Source organism: Biomphalaria glabrata, chromosome 3 (genome assembly GCF_947242115.1).
Source record: "Biomphalaria glabrata chromosome 3, xgBioGlab47.1, whole genome shotgun sequence".
Lineage (NCBI taxonomy): Eukaryota > Metazoa > Mollusca > Gastropoda > Planorbidae > Biomphalaria > Biomphalaria glabrata.
The window spans coordinates 32,138,194-32,158,032 of record NC_074713.1 but is presented as its reverse complement, the minus strand read 5'-3'; the positions used below and the strand labels follow the sequence as shown (position 1 = coordinate 32,158,032).

General features: G+C 38.0%; 1 protein-coding gene across 3 annotated transcripts in view; it reads right to left on the bottom strand.

Moving 5' to 3' along the window:
• Positions 1-910: 910 nt before the first annotated feature.
• The window catches only part of LOC106071377 (neuroglian-like), a 232,569-nt gene continuing 213,640 nt past the window's right edge, over positions 911-19,839 (bottom strand). For all 3 annotated transcript variants that reach the window (XM_056024540.1, XM_056024541.1, XM_056024542.1), the window contains 4 exons: positions 16,824-16,905; positions 9,166-9,243; positions 6,217-6,277; positions 911-1,577 (listed from right to left, as the gene is read on the bottom strand). In XM_056024540.1, the coding sequence (XP_055880515.1) occupies positions 1,422-1,577; positions 6,217-6,277; positions 9,166-9,243; positions 16,824-16,905 (377 nt within the window). In that variant the 3' untranslated portion in view covers positions 911-1,421. The remainder of the gene's footprint in view (positions 1,578-6,216; positions 6,278-9,165; positions 9,244-16,823; positions 16,906-19,839) is intronic.

Sequence of the window (19,839 nt, the reverse complement as noted above, 5' to 3'; positions counted from 1 at the left end):
TATTTTGTTTGAATATATTTGCATTTTTTATATGTATAATCTGTCGGCTCACATTATTCCTATAGATAGCCCGCGGGCCACAAAAAAGACTCCGGCGGGCTGCATGTGACCCGCGGATCGTAATTTGTACCATATCCAACCTACTCCCTCCCCCCTGTAATCGCATGGAAGATGGGTGAAACCTTTAATACGCGATTCAACTGTTTGTTTTCCATGTTTCAGATGTTGCTTCAGAGTTGAAGATAATCTCGAGCTCTAGAGCCAAGTGACATAGTCCAAAACTCAATCAATAGGAGGGGGGATGGCAGCGGGCATCATGTGAACCCGCGACCATCAAGGCGATTGAATGACAGTCCAGCGCGCATACCGCACGACCAAGCAGCCATATATAGGTTCACAATCATATACAAAAACACATTTTTTATCAAAACATTTGTTATTAAAAACTTAGATGTAAACAAAAATGATTTATAAAACTGTGTAGAATGTCCATAATAAAAACAAGGTAAAACGTATAAGACAGAATGGTGTCTAGTAAAGAAATGATTATAGAAGACAAATTTAGACACAAAAATCATTCCTACTTTGTCAGTTCTTGGTAAAACATTGCGTCTTTAGAAGTGTGTTTTGACAATCACTGTGTCTTTAGAAATGTGTTTTGAGAATCATTGCGTCTTTAGAAATTTGTTTTGAGAATCACTGCGTCTTTAGAAATTTGTTTTGATAATCACTGTGTCTTTAGGGTTAGGGTTAGGGTTAGGTGTTTTGTGAATAACTGTCTCTTTAGAAATGTGTTTTGAGAATCACTGTTTCTCCGACAGTGTAATTGTTTTTTTATGTAGTAGGTACACAGCGTGAAGTCAGTGTTCAGGAAGTATTGTTTTAAAGTGTTGGTGTAAATGTTTTTAAAAACAGCAACATGTAAACTGTCAATGTAGGTCTTAGTTAAACTAATGTGATGTGTGCTTAGGAGGAAATGTTAAACTAATGTACTGTGTGCTTACGAGGAAATGTTAAACTAATGTACTGTGTGCGTGGGAGGAAATGTTAAACTAATGTACTGTGTGCGTGGGCGCAAATGTTAAACTAATGTACTGTGTGCTTACGAGGAAATGTTAAACTAATGTACTGTGTGCGTGGGAGGAAATGTTAAACTAATGTACTGTGTGCGTGGGAGGAAATGTTAAACTAATGTACTGTGTGCGTGGGAGGAAATGTTAAACTAATGTACTGTGTGCGTGGGAGGAAATGTTAAACTAATGTACTGTGTGCGTGGGAGGAAATGTTAAACTAATGTACTGTGTGCTTACGAGGAAATGTTAAACTAATGTACTGTGTGCGTGGGAGGAAATGTTAAACTAATGTACTGTGTGCGTGGGAGGAAATGTTAAACTAATGTACTGTGTGCGTGGGAGGAAATGTTAAACTAATGTACTGTGTGCGTGGGAGGAAATGTTAGGTTTGTCTTCATGATAGTTTTCTTCAGATTGACTTGGTTCAGAATACACATCATTCCGTTCAATGCTAGAACGAGATGTCCGAAACCTGTGTGGATAATTCTGCTCATCCCTCAGGACCTGTGTGGAAAAGACCAATAGACTTATTTATATTCGAGTGTGGAACAGTGAGTCCAAAACGTATTCGTTTTGTTTTTTTAATTTTCGACACGCAGACCACATCAACAAAATTATACAAGAGAATTTTTAAAAAATACTTTTTGAAAAAAAAAATTATATATATATATATATTTTATATATTTAATGAAGTGTAGTTGTATTAATTATTTAAGATCAGTCATGTAATTAAATTTGGAATAGATCTAGACTTACAAAAATAAATCTGAGCGATTAAAAATATTTTGATCAATTGTTTGTTTAGCTCAATTTCATGCTGTTAGGTTTCTTGCTATGCAATGATCCTATTCAATGTTCTGGGCCAGTTAGGAAAGGGGTGTGGGGAGAAAGAGCCTGAAAAGAGGGGGGGATCCAGCTGAATGTTACCATGATCTTATTTAAAAAAAATAAGTTGAAAGACCTGCATTCGAACTCAAGGGTTCAAGCCTCCTCAAGCAAACACACTAACCACTGTGCCAGTGAAGAAGTTATGAGAATAGAAAGTGTTATTGTTACAAAACGGCAACTTAGGTACTAATTCAACTTATACCACCACATCAATCAATTACAATTTCTTTTCCTTGTTCAATACAAACCTAAATAATAACTTACCATAGTTAATTAATAAATAATTAATTTGTTAAATTTATTGTCAGATAAAAATTAATTTTGTTTTTTGATTCATGTCTTGTCTATGCCAATGAATAATTGTGCAAAATTTCAGCTTGAAATTCTTTAAACTACTCCTTCAAGAGCCTCTGAAGTTGGATCTTGGAAAACGTTATTCCTGGTCAATTAGTAGCTGGTCAGATGTTGGGAAGTAGAATATAGTTAAACCTTTCCGCCTGCTGAATGAAAAGTAGCTATTTTCTTTGGAAGGTGATTTCGTCCGTTTAAGCCTAAACATCAACTTGTATTTGCCTTGTTTGTTGCATTCATTCAGACGTTGCATAAAACTGTTAAATCCCACAACCATCAGGGTTCGTTCAGTTGAGACACTTTCTTTAATTATCCGTCATAAATATTTATATTTCCTGTCTTAAAACAAGCACGCTTTAGTAGCTTTCCTCAACCAGCGACACACACCATGTCTCAACCAGCGCCACACTTCATGTCTCAACCAGCATCACACTTTCTGTCTCAACCAGCGCCACACTTCATGTCTCAACCAGCGTCACACTTCATGTCTCAACTTAAACAGCACCACACTTCATGTCTCACCCAGCGTCACACTTCATGTCTCAACTTAAACAGCGCCACACTTCATGTCTCAACTTAACCAGCGTCACACTTCATGTCTCAACCAGCGCCACACTTCATGTCTCAACCAGCGCCACACTTCATGTCTCAACCAGCGCCACACTTCATGTCTCAACTTAACCAGCGCCACACTTCATGTCTCAACCAGCGCCACACTTCATGTTCAACCAGCGCCACACTTCATGTCTCAACCAGCGCCACACTTCATGTCTCAACCAGCGCCACACTTCATGTCTCAGCCAGCGCCACACTTCATGTCTCAACCAGCGCCACACTTCATGTCTCAACCAGCGCCACACTTCATGTCTCAACCAGCGCCACACTTCATGTCTCAACCAGCGCCAGACTTCATGTCTCAACCAGCGTCACATTTCATGTCTCAACTATTGTCACACTTTATGTCTCAACCAGCGCCACACTTCATGTCTCAACCAGCGTCACACTTCATGTCTCAATTTAAAAGGCACAACACTTCATGTCTCAACCAGCGCCACACTTCATGTCTCAACTTAACCAGCGCCACACTTCATGTCTCAACTTAACCAGCACCACACTTCATGTCTCAACCAGCGCCACACTTCATATCTCAACCAGCGTCACACTTCATGTTCAACCAGCGCCACACTTCATGTCTCAACCAGCGTCACACTTCATGTCTCAACCAGCGCCACACTTCATGTCTCAACCAGCGCCACACTTCATGTCTCAACCAGCGCCACACTTCATGTCTCAACCAGCGCCACACTTCATGTCTCAACCAGCGCCACACTTCATGTTCAACCAGCGCCACTTCATGTCTCAACCAGCGCCACACTTCATGTTCAACCAGCGCCACACTTCATGTCTCAACCAGCGCCACACTTCATGTCTCAACCAGCGCCACACTTCATGTCTCAACCAGCGCCACACTTCATGTTCAACCAGCGCCACACTTCATGTCTCAACCAGCGCCACACTTCATGTCTCAGCCAGCGCCACACTTCATGTCTCAACCAGCGCCACACTTCATGTTTCAGCCAGCGCCACACTTCATGTCTCAACCAGCGCCAGACTTCATGTCTCAACCAGCGCCTCACTTCATGTCTCAACCAGCGCCACACTTCATGTCTCAACCAGCGCCACACTTCATGTCTCAACCAGCGCCACACTTCATGTCTCAACCAGCGTCTCACTTCATGTCTCAACCAGCGTCACACTTCATGTCTCAACCAGCGCCACACTTCATGTCTCAACCAGCGCCACACTTCATGTCTCAACCAGCGCCACGATTTAGTTCTGAAGAGAATAAATTTAGTCCTGGAGAGAATGGATTTAGTCCTGGAGAGAATGGATTTAGTCCTGGAGAGAATGGATTTAGTCCTGGAATGAATAGATTTAGTCCTTGAGAGAATGAATTTAGTCCTGGAATGAATGGATTTAGTCCTTGAGAGAATGGATTTAGTCCTGGAGAGAATGGATTTAGTACTGAAGAGAATGGATACAGTGCTGAAGAGAATGGATTTATTCCTTTAGAGAATGTATTTAGTCCTGGAGAGAATGCATTTAGTCCTGGAGAGAATGGATTTAGTGCTGAAGATAATGGATTTATTCCTGTAGCGAATGGATTTAGTCCTGGAGAGAATGTATTTAGTCCTGGAGAGAATGTATTAAGTCCAGGAGAGAATGCATTTTGTCCTTGAGAGAATGGATTTAGTCCTTGAGAGAATGGATTTAGTCCTGAAGAGAATGGATTTGGTCCTTGAGAGAATGGATTTAGTTCTTGAGAGAATGGATTTAATCCTGTAGATAATGGATTTAGTCCTGTAGAGAATTGATTTAGTCCTGGAGAGAATGCATTTAGTCATTGAGAGAATTGATTTAGTCCTGAAGAGAATGGATTTAGTCCTTGAGAGAATGGATTTAATCCTGTAGATAATGCATTTTGTCCTCGAGAGAATGGATTTAGTCCTGTAGAGAATGCATTTTGTCCTTGAGAGAATGGATTTAGTCCTGGAGAGAATGGATTTAGTCCTGGAGAGAATAGATTAAGTGCTGGAGAGAATTTATTTAGTCCTGGAGAGAATGCATTTAGTCCTTGAGAGAATGGATTTAGTCCTGGAGAGAATGCATTTAGTCATTGAGAGAATGGATTTAGTCCCGTAGAAAATGCATTTTGTCCTTTAGAGAATGCATTTTGTCCTTTAGAGAATGGATTTAGTCCTGGAGAGAATGGATTTAGTTCTTGAGAGAATGGATTTAATCCTGTAGATAATGCATTTTGTCCTTGAGAGAATGGATTTAGTCCTGTAGAGAATGCATTTTGTCCTTGAGAGAATGGATTTAGTCCTGGAGAGAATGGATTTAGTCCTGGAGAGAATAGATTTAGTCCTGGAGAGAATGCATTTATTCATTGAGAGAATGGATTTAGTCCCGTAGAAAATGCATTTTGTCCTTTAGAGAATGCATTTTGTCCTTTAGAGAATGGATTTAGTCCTGGAGAGAATGGATTTAGTTCTTGAGAGAATGGATTTAATCCTGTAGATAATGCATTTTGTCCTTGAGAGAATGGATTTAGTCCTGTAGAGAATGCATTTTGTTCTTGAGAGAATGGATTTAGTCATGGAGAGAATGAATTTAGTCCTGGAGAGAATGGAAATAGTCCTTGAGAGAATGGATTTAGTCCTGGAGAGAATGGATTTAGTCCTTGAGAGAATTGATTTAGTCCTTGAGAGAATGGATTTAGTCATGGAGAAAATGGATTTAGTCCTTGAGAGAATGGATTTAGTCCTGGAATGAATGGATTTAGTCCTTGAGAGAATGGATTTAGTCCTTGAGAGAATGAATTTAGTCCTGGAATGAATGGATTTAGTCCTTGAGAGAATGGATTTAGTCCTGGAGAGAATGGATTTAGTCCAGGAATGAATGGATTTAGTCCTTGAGAGAATGGATTTAGTCCTGGAATGAATGGATTTAGTCCAGGAATGAATGGATTTAGTCCTTGAGAGAATGGATTTAAGCGTGAACATTACAAAAGAACAAAAGGTACAAAAATCAGATATGAAGCCTATTGAAATACACACAACCAGCTCAGGATAGCAGCGGAAATGTGTAAATATTAAAATACAACTCATTTTGCATATATTCTAAAAAAAAAAGAAACACTTGACTGAAACCCATATAACAAATATTTAGATTGATTAATGGTAATTAATTAATTTTGTTTATTATAGAAAAAGGGAAATAGGGCCTAAATCTTAAAGTACTGTAAATGTCCAATTCTTCCCTTCTATAAGTATTTTGATTGCTTCATTGACACTTGTACATTTCCATTGTCTAATACCACTTTGAAACAAACAAGTTTTACCTGGTTTGTCTGTAGATCCATTTCTTCATAGTCGTCTGATGCTTTCAATTGTTTTGGGGACCTCATTGATTTTTGTAAGAAAACATAATGAAAACTATATTAGGTCTTGTTTATCACATATAGAAAAAAATAAACAAAACAGAGCGCTGTACCTACTAACATACCATTAGTAGTACTACCATATTAATAATCGCTAATCTTTAGCTGCACATCAGCTTACATAACTTATTGTAAAGCAAAAAAATACAGTATGGATATTTGAAGCATGGGCGTAGCTAGGGGTGTGTTCGGCGTTGAATTCCCCCCCCCCCAGTGGAAATTTTTACTGTTTTTTCGTAATTTTTTTTTTAGGTAACATTTGAATGTTAAAACACTTGCACCAGTGCAGCCGGGGGGGGGGGGGGGGTAGGTAACATTTTAATGTTAATACATCACTTGTCACCAGCGCAGCCGGGGGGGGGGTTAAGTTTAAGTTTAATCCCCCCTTTCAATAAAACAAAAATTAAAACACCAGCAGTCACCAATTTAACCCCTCCCCTCCAGAGTTTTTTGACGTTAAAAACCCCATCCTCAATACAAAACTAAAACAAACTACAGTCGCCAAATTCCATGAGCGTAGCAAAGAGGGGTTTTAAGGTTAACCTCCTTTCCCTTCTGTCGGTGCGTAGATTATGGCATTCTAGCACCAATGTGTATTAAGTGCACACTTTTTGAACGCACTTTCTTTTTGTTGCCTTGCTTGTAATTTTTCTTCTAAGTTGTTATGTTTGGAAGAGTGATGTTAATGCTGATGAATTTTCCTAGATGGATGTGCTTACCTTGTAGTTGCCATATCTTCTTACTTTTCTTTCAGTTTGAGGTACGGAAACTGGTCCATACTTTGTAAGAACCAGTTTGGGGGGAGAGGGGGAATGTCGGTGCGTAGATTATGGCATTCTAGCACCAATGTGTATTAAGTGCACAATTTTTGAACGCACTTTCTTTTTGTTGCCTTGCTTGTAAGCTGGTGGAGCGTTTTTTTTGTTATTACGCTGGTGAAACGTTTTCTTTGAGATTCTTCTGTGTTCCCCTGTTTAGGGTGAGTATCTAAGGCATGACTGCATTTCGCAATTGTTTTCGATGCCATAGTATACTAGACCTTTTAGTTTGTCTTTATTTATGTCTCTACAGGGAGTTAGTATGGGATTGGAAGTCTACGCTGGTGACTAGAGACAGCAGTGTGTTGTGTTGTGGTTTCGAACAGTAATGTGTACGTTGTGGGACAGCAAGGTGTAGAATTTATTGTTTAATTACTAGATCCACAATATTAGAATGTTCATCATAACTTAAATTCATATCATTAAACATTTACATAGTCAACACTGAGTCACTTATTTATTGCAAGCACGAAGGTGCCTGGTTGAATGTCAGGGGCCCGGGAAAACGAGCTAAGGCCTTAACTCAACCCTGACACCTTCCCTCTTCTAATAATAATTTTAAAAAAACTACAGTAAAACTCTAGTTATCAATTTCTGCCGCTGGGCTTCATTAATAAAGTGCAATGAATAGCAAATTTGTTTTTCGACAGTTCATTTTTATTACAAGAGTAGCAGGATAATAATCCTCAAAATGTGCATTTTTTTTTAGTTTTCAATATCGGAAATAATGCATGAGGGTATCCAAGAGAGTTTTGATGTTAAAAACTCTCAAATAAAAAAAATTCGATGATCGAAGCCAAGGAGTTTCTTGATATTAAAACCCCCTCTTCAAATACAAAGAAAAAAAAGTTCAAGTCATTAAATGCCATGAAAGAAGTTGTTTGGTTACCCTTCCCCGACCAATAATAAACTAAAGCACAAATAAAGTTACGAATTTCTACCAGTCTCTGGGTATCATTAATAAAGTGCATTGAGTGACAGATTTGACCTTTGACTAAGAATTTTTTAATACAAGGGTAGCAGTATAATGCACTAGCTAAGATACCTCAGAATAAGCATTAAGCTTTTTTTTTTTTAGTTTCAAATACCGGAAATAATGCTTGGCACCGAAGCTTCGATCCAGACCCCCTTGCTGTCAAAAGCGGCTTTTTAAATGCTTTTCCACTAACTCCAGGAATAACTATTCTAGGATACAAAAAAACGTCCGAAGGAATGAAGGGCAGATGTATAGAAGATAAATGACATATACGTATACTGATATAGTGCATTAGAAAATAATTAATGTTATGGGTAAATGCATGAATTCATGAATAAAAAAAATATTATGAATGGAGCTAAAAATAGCTAATTGACCTGAATTAACGCGATATAAAGAATAGAGTTGCACTCATGTAAAAATGCTTTAGAAAAACAAATTTGAATGTTAATTTGAATAAAATATGAAATGAATGGACTATAAATACTATGTTCATGTGTCAAAGTAAAAAACTATATGTGCAAAGTGTAGTTCTTAAAATTAGATATAAATCTAAATCCTTTCGATCTTTTCTCATGTCAACATGGTAAACAAAGCCTTGATCCATACAATACTATATCTTTAATAGAGTTAGTCAACTTTTTTTTTTTGAGGGTCTTAATGTTGTTTTAGGGCTACACTATATACACTACGGTCTAAGCTAAGTTAGTACCAAAGGAACATTTCTGCCAAGTTTTATCAAGATTGGTCTAACGGTTTTGATTTCTATTCGGCACATACATACGCCTTACATTCTACTTTATAGTATATATATATATATATATAGTATATATAAAAATAAAATATATATTTATATATAAGTGTGTATATATGAGGGCCCAACCCTCCCTGAAAAATAAATGCTGGCTACGCCCATGATTTAACGTACTGGGTATTTGACGTTCCGGATAACTGACGTTCTACTGTGCCGGACAGATTTTATGATCTCCTAAATCTAATGTTTTTAAATGAGTTCAATGTCTTCAGGTGGTGCATACATGTAAACAAGAAGCTTACCGGTAGTGCCTAGCATCAACACTCTCCTGTTCTAAGGTCTCTGGCATGCTGACATCATCATCCCAGTCGGAATCATTTCTGAAACAAAATATTTATTGCAATGAAACACGTTGTAAACATGGACAAGTCATTCTATTTTCTTAGATTTAAAGGTCATTCTATTTTCTTAGATTAGAAGGTCATTCTATTTTCTTAGATTTAAAGGTTTCAAAGTTTTTTTTGTTTGCAATAATAAGTTTTTATCTCCTCTTCATCTGTGTGAAACAAGGCATAGACATTTTTATGAAACAAGGCATAGACATTTGTATGAAACAAGGCATAGACATTTGTATGAAACAAGGCATAGACATGTCCGTGAAACAAGGCATAGACATTTGTATGAAACAAGGCATAGACATTTGTATGAAACAAGGCATAGACATGTCCGTGAAACAAGGCATAGACATTTGTATGAAACAAGGCATAGACATTTGTATGAAACAAGGCATAGACATTTTTATGAAACAAGGCATAGACATTTGTATGAAACAAGGCATAGACATTTGTATGAAACAAGGCATAGACATGTCCGTGAAACAAGGCATAGACATTTGTATGAAACAAGGCATAGACATTTGTATGAAACAAGGCATAGACATGTGTGTGAAACAAGGCATGGACATGTCCGTGAAACAAGGCATAGACATTTGTATGAAACAAGGCATAGACATTTGTATGAAACAAGGCATAGACATGTCCGTGAAACAAGGCATAGACATTTGTATGAAACAAGGCATAGACATTTGTATGAAACAAGGCATAGACATTTGTATGAAACAAGGCATAGACATTTGTATGAAACAAGGCATAGACATTTGTATGAAACAAGGCATAGACATTTGTATGAAACAAGGCATAGACATGTCCGTGAAACAAGGCATAGACATTTGTATGAAACAAGGCATAGACATTTGTATGAAACAAGGCATAGACATTTGTACGAAACAAGGCATAGACATTTGTATGAAACAAGGCATAGACATTTTTATGAAACAAGGCATAGACATTTGTATGAAACAAGCATAGACATGTGCGTGAAACAAGGCATAGACATTTGTATGAAACAAGGCATAGACATTTGTATGAAACAAGGCATAGACATTTGTATGAAACAAGGCATAGACATGTGCGTGAAACAAAGCATAGACATTTGTATGAAACAAGGCATAGACATTTGTATGAAACAAGGCATAGACATTTGTATGAAACAAGGCATAGACATGTGCGTGAAACAAGGCATAGACATTTGTATGAAACAAGGCATAGACATTTGTATGAAACAAGGCATAGACATTTGTATGAAACAAGGCATAGACATTTTTATGAAACAAGGCATAGACATTTGTATGAAACAAGCATAGACATGTGCGTGAAACAAGGCATAGACATTTGTATGAAACAAGGCATAGACATTTGTATGAAACAAGGCATAGACATTTGTATGAAACAAGGCATAGACATTTGTATGAAACAAGGCATAGACATTTGTATGAAACAATGCATAGACATGTGCGTGAAACAAAGCATAGACATTTGTATGAAACAAGGCATAGACATTTGTATGAAACAATGCATAGACATTTGTATGAAACAAGGCATAGACATGTGCGTGAAACAAGGCATAGACATTTGTATGAAACAAGGCATAGACATTTGTATGAAACAAGGCATAGACATTTGTATGAAACAAGGCATAGACATTTGTATGAAACAATGCATAGACATGTGCGTGAAACAAGGCATAGACATTTGTATGAAACAAGGCATAGACATTTGTATGAAACAAGGCATAGACATTTGTATGAAACAAGGCATAGACATTTGTATGAAACAAGGCATAAACATTTGTATGAAACAAGGCATAGACATTTGTATGAAACAAGGCATAGACATGTGTGTGTGTGAGACTAGTCACTAGCGGAACTTTTGAGAAGTGGCGATTTTTCCCAAACCCCTAATCTCACGTAAAACCTAACCCTAACCCTAAGTATAAACACACACACAAACGCAAACACACACACATGAGTAGTGTTTCTAAACCTTCAGCAGAAAAAAGGAATTATGTTGGTGGTCTCCTATTCGATAGCTAGCGTTCTCTTGCATTCTAAGATGCACCAACACATTCCCATGACGTCTACAGTGCACTATCCTACTAAAAAAAAAGGGCAGTTCAATCTGAGTGGAAGGGGAGAACACTCCAGTGTGAGAGACAATCGAGGGACATGTAGCCTAAGGAGGTTTTTATTTGGTGCGGAAGGTTATCTTTATTTGAAGCGAAACCTCTTGTAGCAGGATTGTTCTAGTCACCAGAAGACGTCAACAGAGTGATGGGTAAAAGCTCTGGAAAATAACCACAGTCTAAACGTGTAGAAACAGTTGAGTGTAGAAATAGTTGAGTGTAGAAATAGTTGAGCCGATGCATATACAAATGTCTAATTTGTAAGAAGATTTTCAATAATACTATAATACTTTTACTTGTTAAATATACAAATATGAACTTATAGGCTCAAACTACTTTGGAAATATATTCGATTTTCCCTAGAAAAATTAAAAAGATACCTTCAATCCCGTCAGTGAACTGCGGCCCAGAGGTTAAGAAAAGCTGATTTAGATTGAGAAGAGTTTATAGCGTCGCTCCGAAAATAAAATTATCTTAAAAAACAATAATATATAACAAGGTTACAAAGCCAGTATGTGTAGAAACACAAACTCAAAATCGGCCCCTTAGTGGTCCACCCAGGCAGGTAAAAAGGCAGGTTTCAATATTTTCAGAAAGAACATCAGAATGAAAATTTATCAAAGACAAATGACAGAGAAGAATAGAGAAAGAAGGTTGACAGATCTTGGGTGGTGTCCCAGCGGTCCAGCAGACCAAAGTATAGGTGAAAGTTAATGTGAAGTTAGATGTGAACCTGGCCTAACTGATGTCTTATAATGAATATCTGATTGATCTCTCTGTTTTTGTAAAGTGTCAATCTCTTATTCAAATCCTCAAGAAAACAAGATTACAAAGAGAGTTTGTGTTATCACACAAACTAAGAGGTGGCCCCCATCAAATTCACCAATGTTTTGATCGTTTAAAGAAATTTGGCGTTATTTTTCAAATAAAGGCAAACAGTGCAACACGTCGTCTTTGATAAGACTCTTCTAACTCTTCTGGAATAAGTAGAGTAACGTTAAGTGATCACCTAAGATCAGCATGGAAACCTCCCGATACAGTGTTGGTGGCACCTGGTGCGGTAGCTCAGGCTGTCATCCCTCCCCATCAACTTTCTTGAAATGTTCCAATAAACACTATTGCTAGTTGTTTTTTTTTTAACCAATACAGTGAGCTGATTACCTACTTTTATTGATTTTTACTCAAATGTAAAATCCCAATGTTAATTACATTTATTCAAATGTTATTGCACATTTTACAATAATATTTAATTAAAATTATAAACAGACTTAACATCATGTGAACAGGTTTCTTTCGTTATACTTTAAATGGTATAACGTTGTGCTGTATCATTTACAGTACACTTAAACTACCATCTAGATATGTCAAGGTATATTTTGGCATATATCTAGAGATTTTATTATTATCTTTTCCCATGTGTCAGCTTTTACCAAGTTATAATTTTTCCAACTTGGTTGTCACCCCCAAAATGGTGTCGACTGGTGCGGATCGCACCCTCGCCCTGCCACTCCCCCAATGACGCCACTGCTCCAAGATATCTACTTCTTCCCAACAATTTCGATTAATATATTGAAGTAGACGTAGTAAGAAATAAAAAAGGGACCTGCACAACTGAACAGGTTTCCCATGCGAACAGCATAGGCTAATACACTATTACCCACTAATAGGCCTACTACTCCTGATCATAATCGCTCTAGACTATTGTTGTAACCCCGCTCCCGCGCTACACTAATGGTGCGCATCTGAGCACTACTGAACACGACTAGTGAAAGACATATAGAGACAGGAAGAAGGACTGTTGTGAGCCGGCTAAAAGTCATGGGAGTCTGAACAGTCTGGTGCTGAGTGCTGTCCTGTGTGATACTAGGAAACTATGTCTGAGACCTGGAGCGACACTGGGAAGTGTGTCGGTGGTCTGTTCTGTGTTCTGGTATGAAGTAGGACTCTTAGAACTTAGACATATTACTCCCTGTGACTTTATAGCAGAAGTCCAAGTCTAACTAGATTCTAGTAACTATTACTATTTGTTGATGCTTATACTAGTTATCATAAATAAATACATCGTTTACTGTTGCCGACCTGTCTTTCGTTGAGTGCCTGCCTTAGAGAGTTACAATACTATATTTACTTAATAGGTCTAGACTAGATCCAGAATATAGAATAAATATAGAATCTAGACCTAGACAAGATCTAGATTTCTTTACTAGTTCTAGATATGATATAGTCTAGATCTAGAATCTAAATCTACATCTAGACTAGATCTCTGGACTAGTTTTTGATCTAGATCTAGACTTGATCTAGATGGAACTAGTATCTAGATTTAAAATCTAGAACTAGAATTCAGACTAGAACTAGAATTGGACTAAATCTACACGATTTCTTGACTAGTTCTAGATATAGATCTAATTTAGATCTGTATGTAGACTCTTGAAGATTTATATCTATCTAGATCTCGATCAAGAATGTAGTTCTCGATCTAGAATCTAGATTAGGTCTAGGAAATGTTTGTACATGTTTCGGATGTTCCTTCAGAGTTGAAGATAGTTTACTTCCTAGACCAAATCTCCCGCAGTACGACGGGAGATGGGAGCGAGGGGTTTGAACCCAGGACCATCGATAAATCCAAACGACAGTCCAGCGCGGAAACCGCACGACCAGGCAGCCATCCTGGACTAGCTCTAGGTTTTGGTCTAGACTAAATAGACTCTAGATAAAGATCCAGAACTAAATCTATAGCGTGTGGTAGTCTATAATCTAGACGTGATCATAGTGTTACGAATCTCACTATCCAGGCTCTCTGCAAACTGCACCATACACCACCAACGTAAAGAACTTGACAACTCAGGGCTCCAGAGTAACGTAACACTTTAATAGTTGAATAAATAGTTGAACAGCCAATACTGTACAATTGGCAACACGTACACTGTACAAATATCTCTTCAATAACACCGTACCGCCTTATCAACTCTTGCACTGGCCTCTCCGTCTCGTTCCGGGCATGCACTGGGTTCAACAGTTTAGGACTGACTTCACACACTGGGCTCGTTGTGTCGGACTCGATCACAGACCAAGATCAAGACGCCAGTCGTCTCAACTGTACTTTACAGTACTCCGCACTGAACCGTCGTAATGCTCCGTACAGAACCAAACCGTTGAACTGTGCTGTAGTCGACCGTGTTCTGAACCCCTGCCGTGAACCTTCTCTCGTGAACCGTCTTGACTGCGATACCTCCGCTCTTTATATAGGGTCCCTGCTGGCCTTCTAGTACCGGACGGAACGTTGCTCGACGTTTCTACAAAAGCGCCACTGTGTTAAAGACAATGAATAGTGAATAGTTGTAAAAGTGGTGTACTTTAATGAAAAAAAAAACTGCTTGCATAAGTGATTTAAAAAACTAGTTTTTTCACTTTCAAAAAAGAAAAAAGTAGCCGTTGCATCAGAACTTTGAATGGTCTAAAATATTATGATGTCGGATTTTCACTATCTTTTCTAGTTTACGAGATCTAAACTTGACGGACGGACGGACAGACATTCCACACAAAACTAATAGCGTCTTTTCTCCTTTCGGAGGCCTGTAAAAAACGTTACTATTTAAATATTTAATTTTGTACACAAAAATCTGTATGAAAGTTTGTTTTGTTGCAGAACTACAAGTAGACTTGCCAAGCGCTGACACACACAGGTTGGGGAAAGGGAAAGTACGCCTATACGCAAAGTTGGGGAAAGGGAAAGTACGCCTATACGCAAAGTTGGGGAAAGGGAAAGTACGCCTATACGCAAAGTTGGGGAAAGGGAAAGTACGCCTATACGCAAAGTTGGGGAAAGGGAAAGTACGCCTATACGCAAAGTTGGGGAAAGGGAAAGTACGCCAATACGCAAAGTTGGGGAAGTTATTTACACAAAAGAAAAATCTGGGAGGCGCGTTGGCTGAGCGGCAAAGCGCATGGCGTCTGAACCGGGGGTCCCGAATTTGAATCCTGGAGAAGACCAGGATTTTTAATTTCGGGATCCTTGAGCGCCACTGAGTCCACCTAGCTCTAATGGATACCTGACATTGGTTGAGGAAAAGTAAAGGTGGTTGGTCGTTGTGATGGACACCACCCTCATTAACCGTGGGCCACATCATCTGCTCGGACCACAGATCTTTACATCATCTGCTAGGGCCACAGATCTTTACATCATCTGCTAGGGCCACAGATCTTTACATCATCTGCTCGGGCCACAGATCTTTATATTATCTACTCGGGCCACAGATCTTTACATCATCTGCTCGGGCCACAGATCTTTACATTATCTGCTCGGGCCACAGTTCTTTACATCATCTGCTAGGGCCACAGATCTTTACATCATCTGCTCGGGCCACAGATCTTTACATCATCTGCTCGGGCCACAGATCTTTATATTATCTGCTCGGGCCACAGATCTTTACATCATCTGCTAGGGCCACAGATCTTTACATCATCTGCTCGGGCCACAGATCTTTACATCATCTGCTCGGGCCACAGATCTTTACATCATCTGCTCGGGCCACAGATCTTTACATCATCTGCTCGGGCCACAGATCTTTACATCATTTGCTCGGGCCACAGATCTTTACATCATCTGCTAGGGCCACAGATCTTTACATCATCTGCTCGGGCCACAGATCTTTACATCATCTGCTCGGGCCACAGATCTTTACATCATCTGCTAGGGCCACAGATCTTTACATCATCTGCTCGGGCCACAGATCTTTACATCATCTGCTCGGTCCACAGATCTTTACATCATCTGCTCTATAGATTGTAAGGTTTAAAGGGAAACTTGACTATAGAAAAAGTTAAGAGATTGGGAAAAGACAACTAGGAAACAAAAAAAAATGTTTTTAAACAAAGCTCTTATTAACTGTAACATTTGTTTTTACATCATGTATGTAAATAAATTTGTAATACATCTAGACTAACAATAATAAATCTGTGCAATTAGAAATATTTCAGTGAGTATTTTTGTTTAGCGCAATTTCATGCTTTTAGCTTTCTCAGTGCGCCATGATCCTACTTCTTGTCCCTTTTGTCAACTTTGTTTTTTGTATCATGAAAATACAGTAAGAAATTGTTATAGATGCTATTTTGTTGATAACGTCACCAATAGCACATAGCCAGCCTCATGATACAATATACAGTAAAACCTTTGAATTATGTTCAAAATTAAGGTCGCTATTAAAGAGTCCCTGATTTTGCGGTTTCTAATTTTCCGCCTTGTCAAAAAGTGGCTACATTTCCGGTTTCTAAATTCCCAGTGCCTAAAGTTCCTAGATCCGTGTAATACTAGGTAGACATGTGTGTAAGACTAGGTAGACATGTGTGTAAGACTAGGGAGAGATGTGTGTGTAAGACCTGGGAGTGAGGTGTGTATAAAGATATTTAAATACACCCGAGAATAGCTGCAAATGAAACTTACCTATATGTGTCGTGATAGATTAAATTAATATGACCAACAGGTTCCTGTCTTTCTTTAGAATGGGAAGAAATTTCTTCAGTGTCTATTTAGGATTTAATTAAAATATTGCAATGAAACTGTTATTGCATAGATAGTTAACATTTATATTCTTTTTAGCTTACCATATCATCTAAGTTTACTAAATCATACTATAGCTACATAGGATATAGACTACGCTTACTTTAGGGTGTGCCAACTATATCCTTACGATTAGACATTGAGAAGATAGTAAGACAAAAGGACGAATAATAGAGTGAAGAGGAGAAAGGTCTAGTTAGTAAGACAAAAGGACGAAGAATAGAGTGAAGAGGAGAAAGGTCTAGTTAGTAAGTCAAAAGGACGAAGAATAGAGTGAAGAGGAGAAAGGTCTAGTTAGTAAGACAAAAGGACGAAGAATAGAGTGAAGAGGAGAAAGGTCTAGTTAGTAAGTCAAAAGGACGAAGAATAGAGTGAAGAGGAGAAAGGTCTAGATAGTAAGTCAAAAGGACGAAGAATAGAGTGTTGAGGAGAAAGGTCTAGATAGTAAGTCAAAAGGACGAAGAATAGAGTGAAGAGGAGAAAGGTCTAGTTAGTAAGACAAAAGGACGAAGAATAGAGTGAAGAGGAGAAAGGTCTAGTTAGTAAGTCAAAAGGACGAAGAATAGAGTGAAGAGGAGAAAGGTCTAGTTAGTAAGTCAAAAGGACGAAGAATAGAGTGAAGAGGAGAAAGGTCTAGATAGTAAGTCAAAAGGACGAAGAATAGAGTGAAGAGGAGAAAGGTCTAGTTAGTAAGTCAAAAGGACGAAGAATAGAGTGAAGAGGAGAAAGGTCTAGTTAGTAAGACAAAAGGACGAAGAATAGAGTGAAGAGGAGAAAGGTCTAGATAGTAAGTCAAAAGGACGAAGAATAGAGTGAAGAGGAGAAAGGTCTAGTTAGTAAGTCAAAAGGACGAAGAATAGAGTGAAGAGGAAAAAGGTCTAGTTAGTAAGACAAAAGGACGAAGAATAGAGTGAAGAGGAGAAAGGTCTAGTTAGTAAGTCAAAAGGACGAAGAATAGAGTGAAGAAGAGAAAGGTCTAGTTAGTAAGTCAAAAGGACGAAGAATAGAGTGAAGAGGAGAAAGGTCTAGTTAGTAAGACAAAAGGACGAAGAATAGAGTGAAGAGGAGAAAGGTCTAGTTAGTAAGTCAAAAGGACGAAGAATAGAGTGAAGAGGAGAAAGGTCTAGTTAGTAAGACAAAAGGACGAAGAATAGAGTGAAGAGGAGAAAGGTCTAGTTAGTAAGACAAAAGGACGAAGAATAGAGTGAAGAGGAGAAAGGTCTAGTTAGTAAGTCAAAAGGACGAAGAATAGAGTGAAGAGGAGAAAGGTCTAGATAGTAAGTCAAAAGGACGAAGAATAGAGTGTTGAGGAGAAAGGTCTAGATAGTAAGTCAAAAGGACGAAGAATAGAGTGAAGAGGAGAAAGGTCTAGTTAGTAAGACAAAAGGACGAAGAATAGAGTGAAGAGGAGAAAGGTCTAGTTAGTAAGTCAAAAGTGACGAAGAATAGAGTGAAGAGGAGAAAGGTCTAGTTAGTAAGTCAAAAGGACGAAGAATAGAGTGAAGAGGAGAAAGGTCTAGATAGTAAGTCTAAAGGACGAAGAATAGAGTGAAGAGGAGAAAGGTCAAGTTAGTAAAACAAAAGGACGAAGAATAGAGTGAAGAGGAGAAAGGTCTAGTTAGTAAGTCAAAAGGACGAAGAATAGAGTGAAGAGGAGAAAGGTCTAGTTAGTAAGTCAAAAGGACGAAGAATAGAGTGAAGAGGAGAAAGGTCTAGTTAGTAAGACAAAAGGACGAAGAATAGAGTGAAGAGGAGAAAGGTCTAGTTAGTAAGTCAAAAGGAGATGGACTCAAACATCCCAACTATTGTCGAGTCTAATACTTTAAGTAGTTAAAAAAAAGTATGTGTGGTCCTATAAGTAGTTACAAAAAGTATGTGTGGTCCTATAAGTAGTTAAAAAAAAGTATGTGTGGTCCTATAAGTAGTTACAAAAAGTATGTGTGGTCCTATAAGTAGTTAAAAAAAAGTATGTGTGGTCCTATAAGTAGTTAAAAAAAGTATGTGTGGTCCTATAAGTAGTTACAAAAAGTATGTGTGGTCCTATAAGTAGTTACAAAAAAGTATGTGTGGTCCTATAAGTAGTTACAAAAAAGTATGTGTGGTCCTATAAGTAGTTACAAAAAAGTATGTGTGGTCCTATAAGTAGTTAAAAAAAAGTATGTGTGGTCCTATAAGTAGTTACAAAAAAGTATGTGTGGTCCTATAAGTAGTTAAAAAAAAGTATGTGTGGTCCTATAAGTAGTTACAAAAAAGTATGTGTGGTCCTATAAGTAGTTACAAAAAAGTATGTGTGGTCCTATAAGTAGTTACAAAAAAGTATGTGTGGTCCTATAAGTAGTTACAAAAAGTATGTGTGGTCCTATAAGTAGTTACAAAAAAGTATATGTGGTCCTATAAGTAGTTACAAAAAGTATGTGTGGTCCTATAAGTAGTTACAAAAAAGTATGTGTGGTCATTCGGTGAATGTCGATCCTTTTTGTTCAGACGTCAGTTTGTCCTACACACTAGATCACAGCGTCTATGTTTGCTACATCACCTCACATAGTGTCTTAGCCTCTAGTGGTATCTTACAAACAATGTATTGACTGTATAATGTTTCTGTGTATAGTCTTAATGTCTTGTTAAATTGTGTACCAGTGTAACATGTCTTGTTAAATTGTGTACCAGTGTAACATGTCTTGTTATATTGTGTACCAGTGTAACATGTCTTGTTATATTGTGTACCAGTGTAACATGTCTTGTTATATTGTGTACCAGTGTAACATGTCTTGTTATATTGTGTACCAGTGTAACATGTCTTGTTAAATTGTGTACCAGTGTAACATGTCTTGTTATATTGTGTACCAGTGTAACATGTCTTGTTATATTGTGTACCAGTGTAACATGTCTTACTATATTG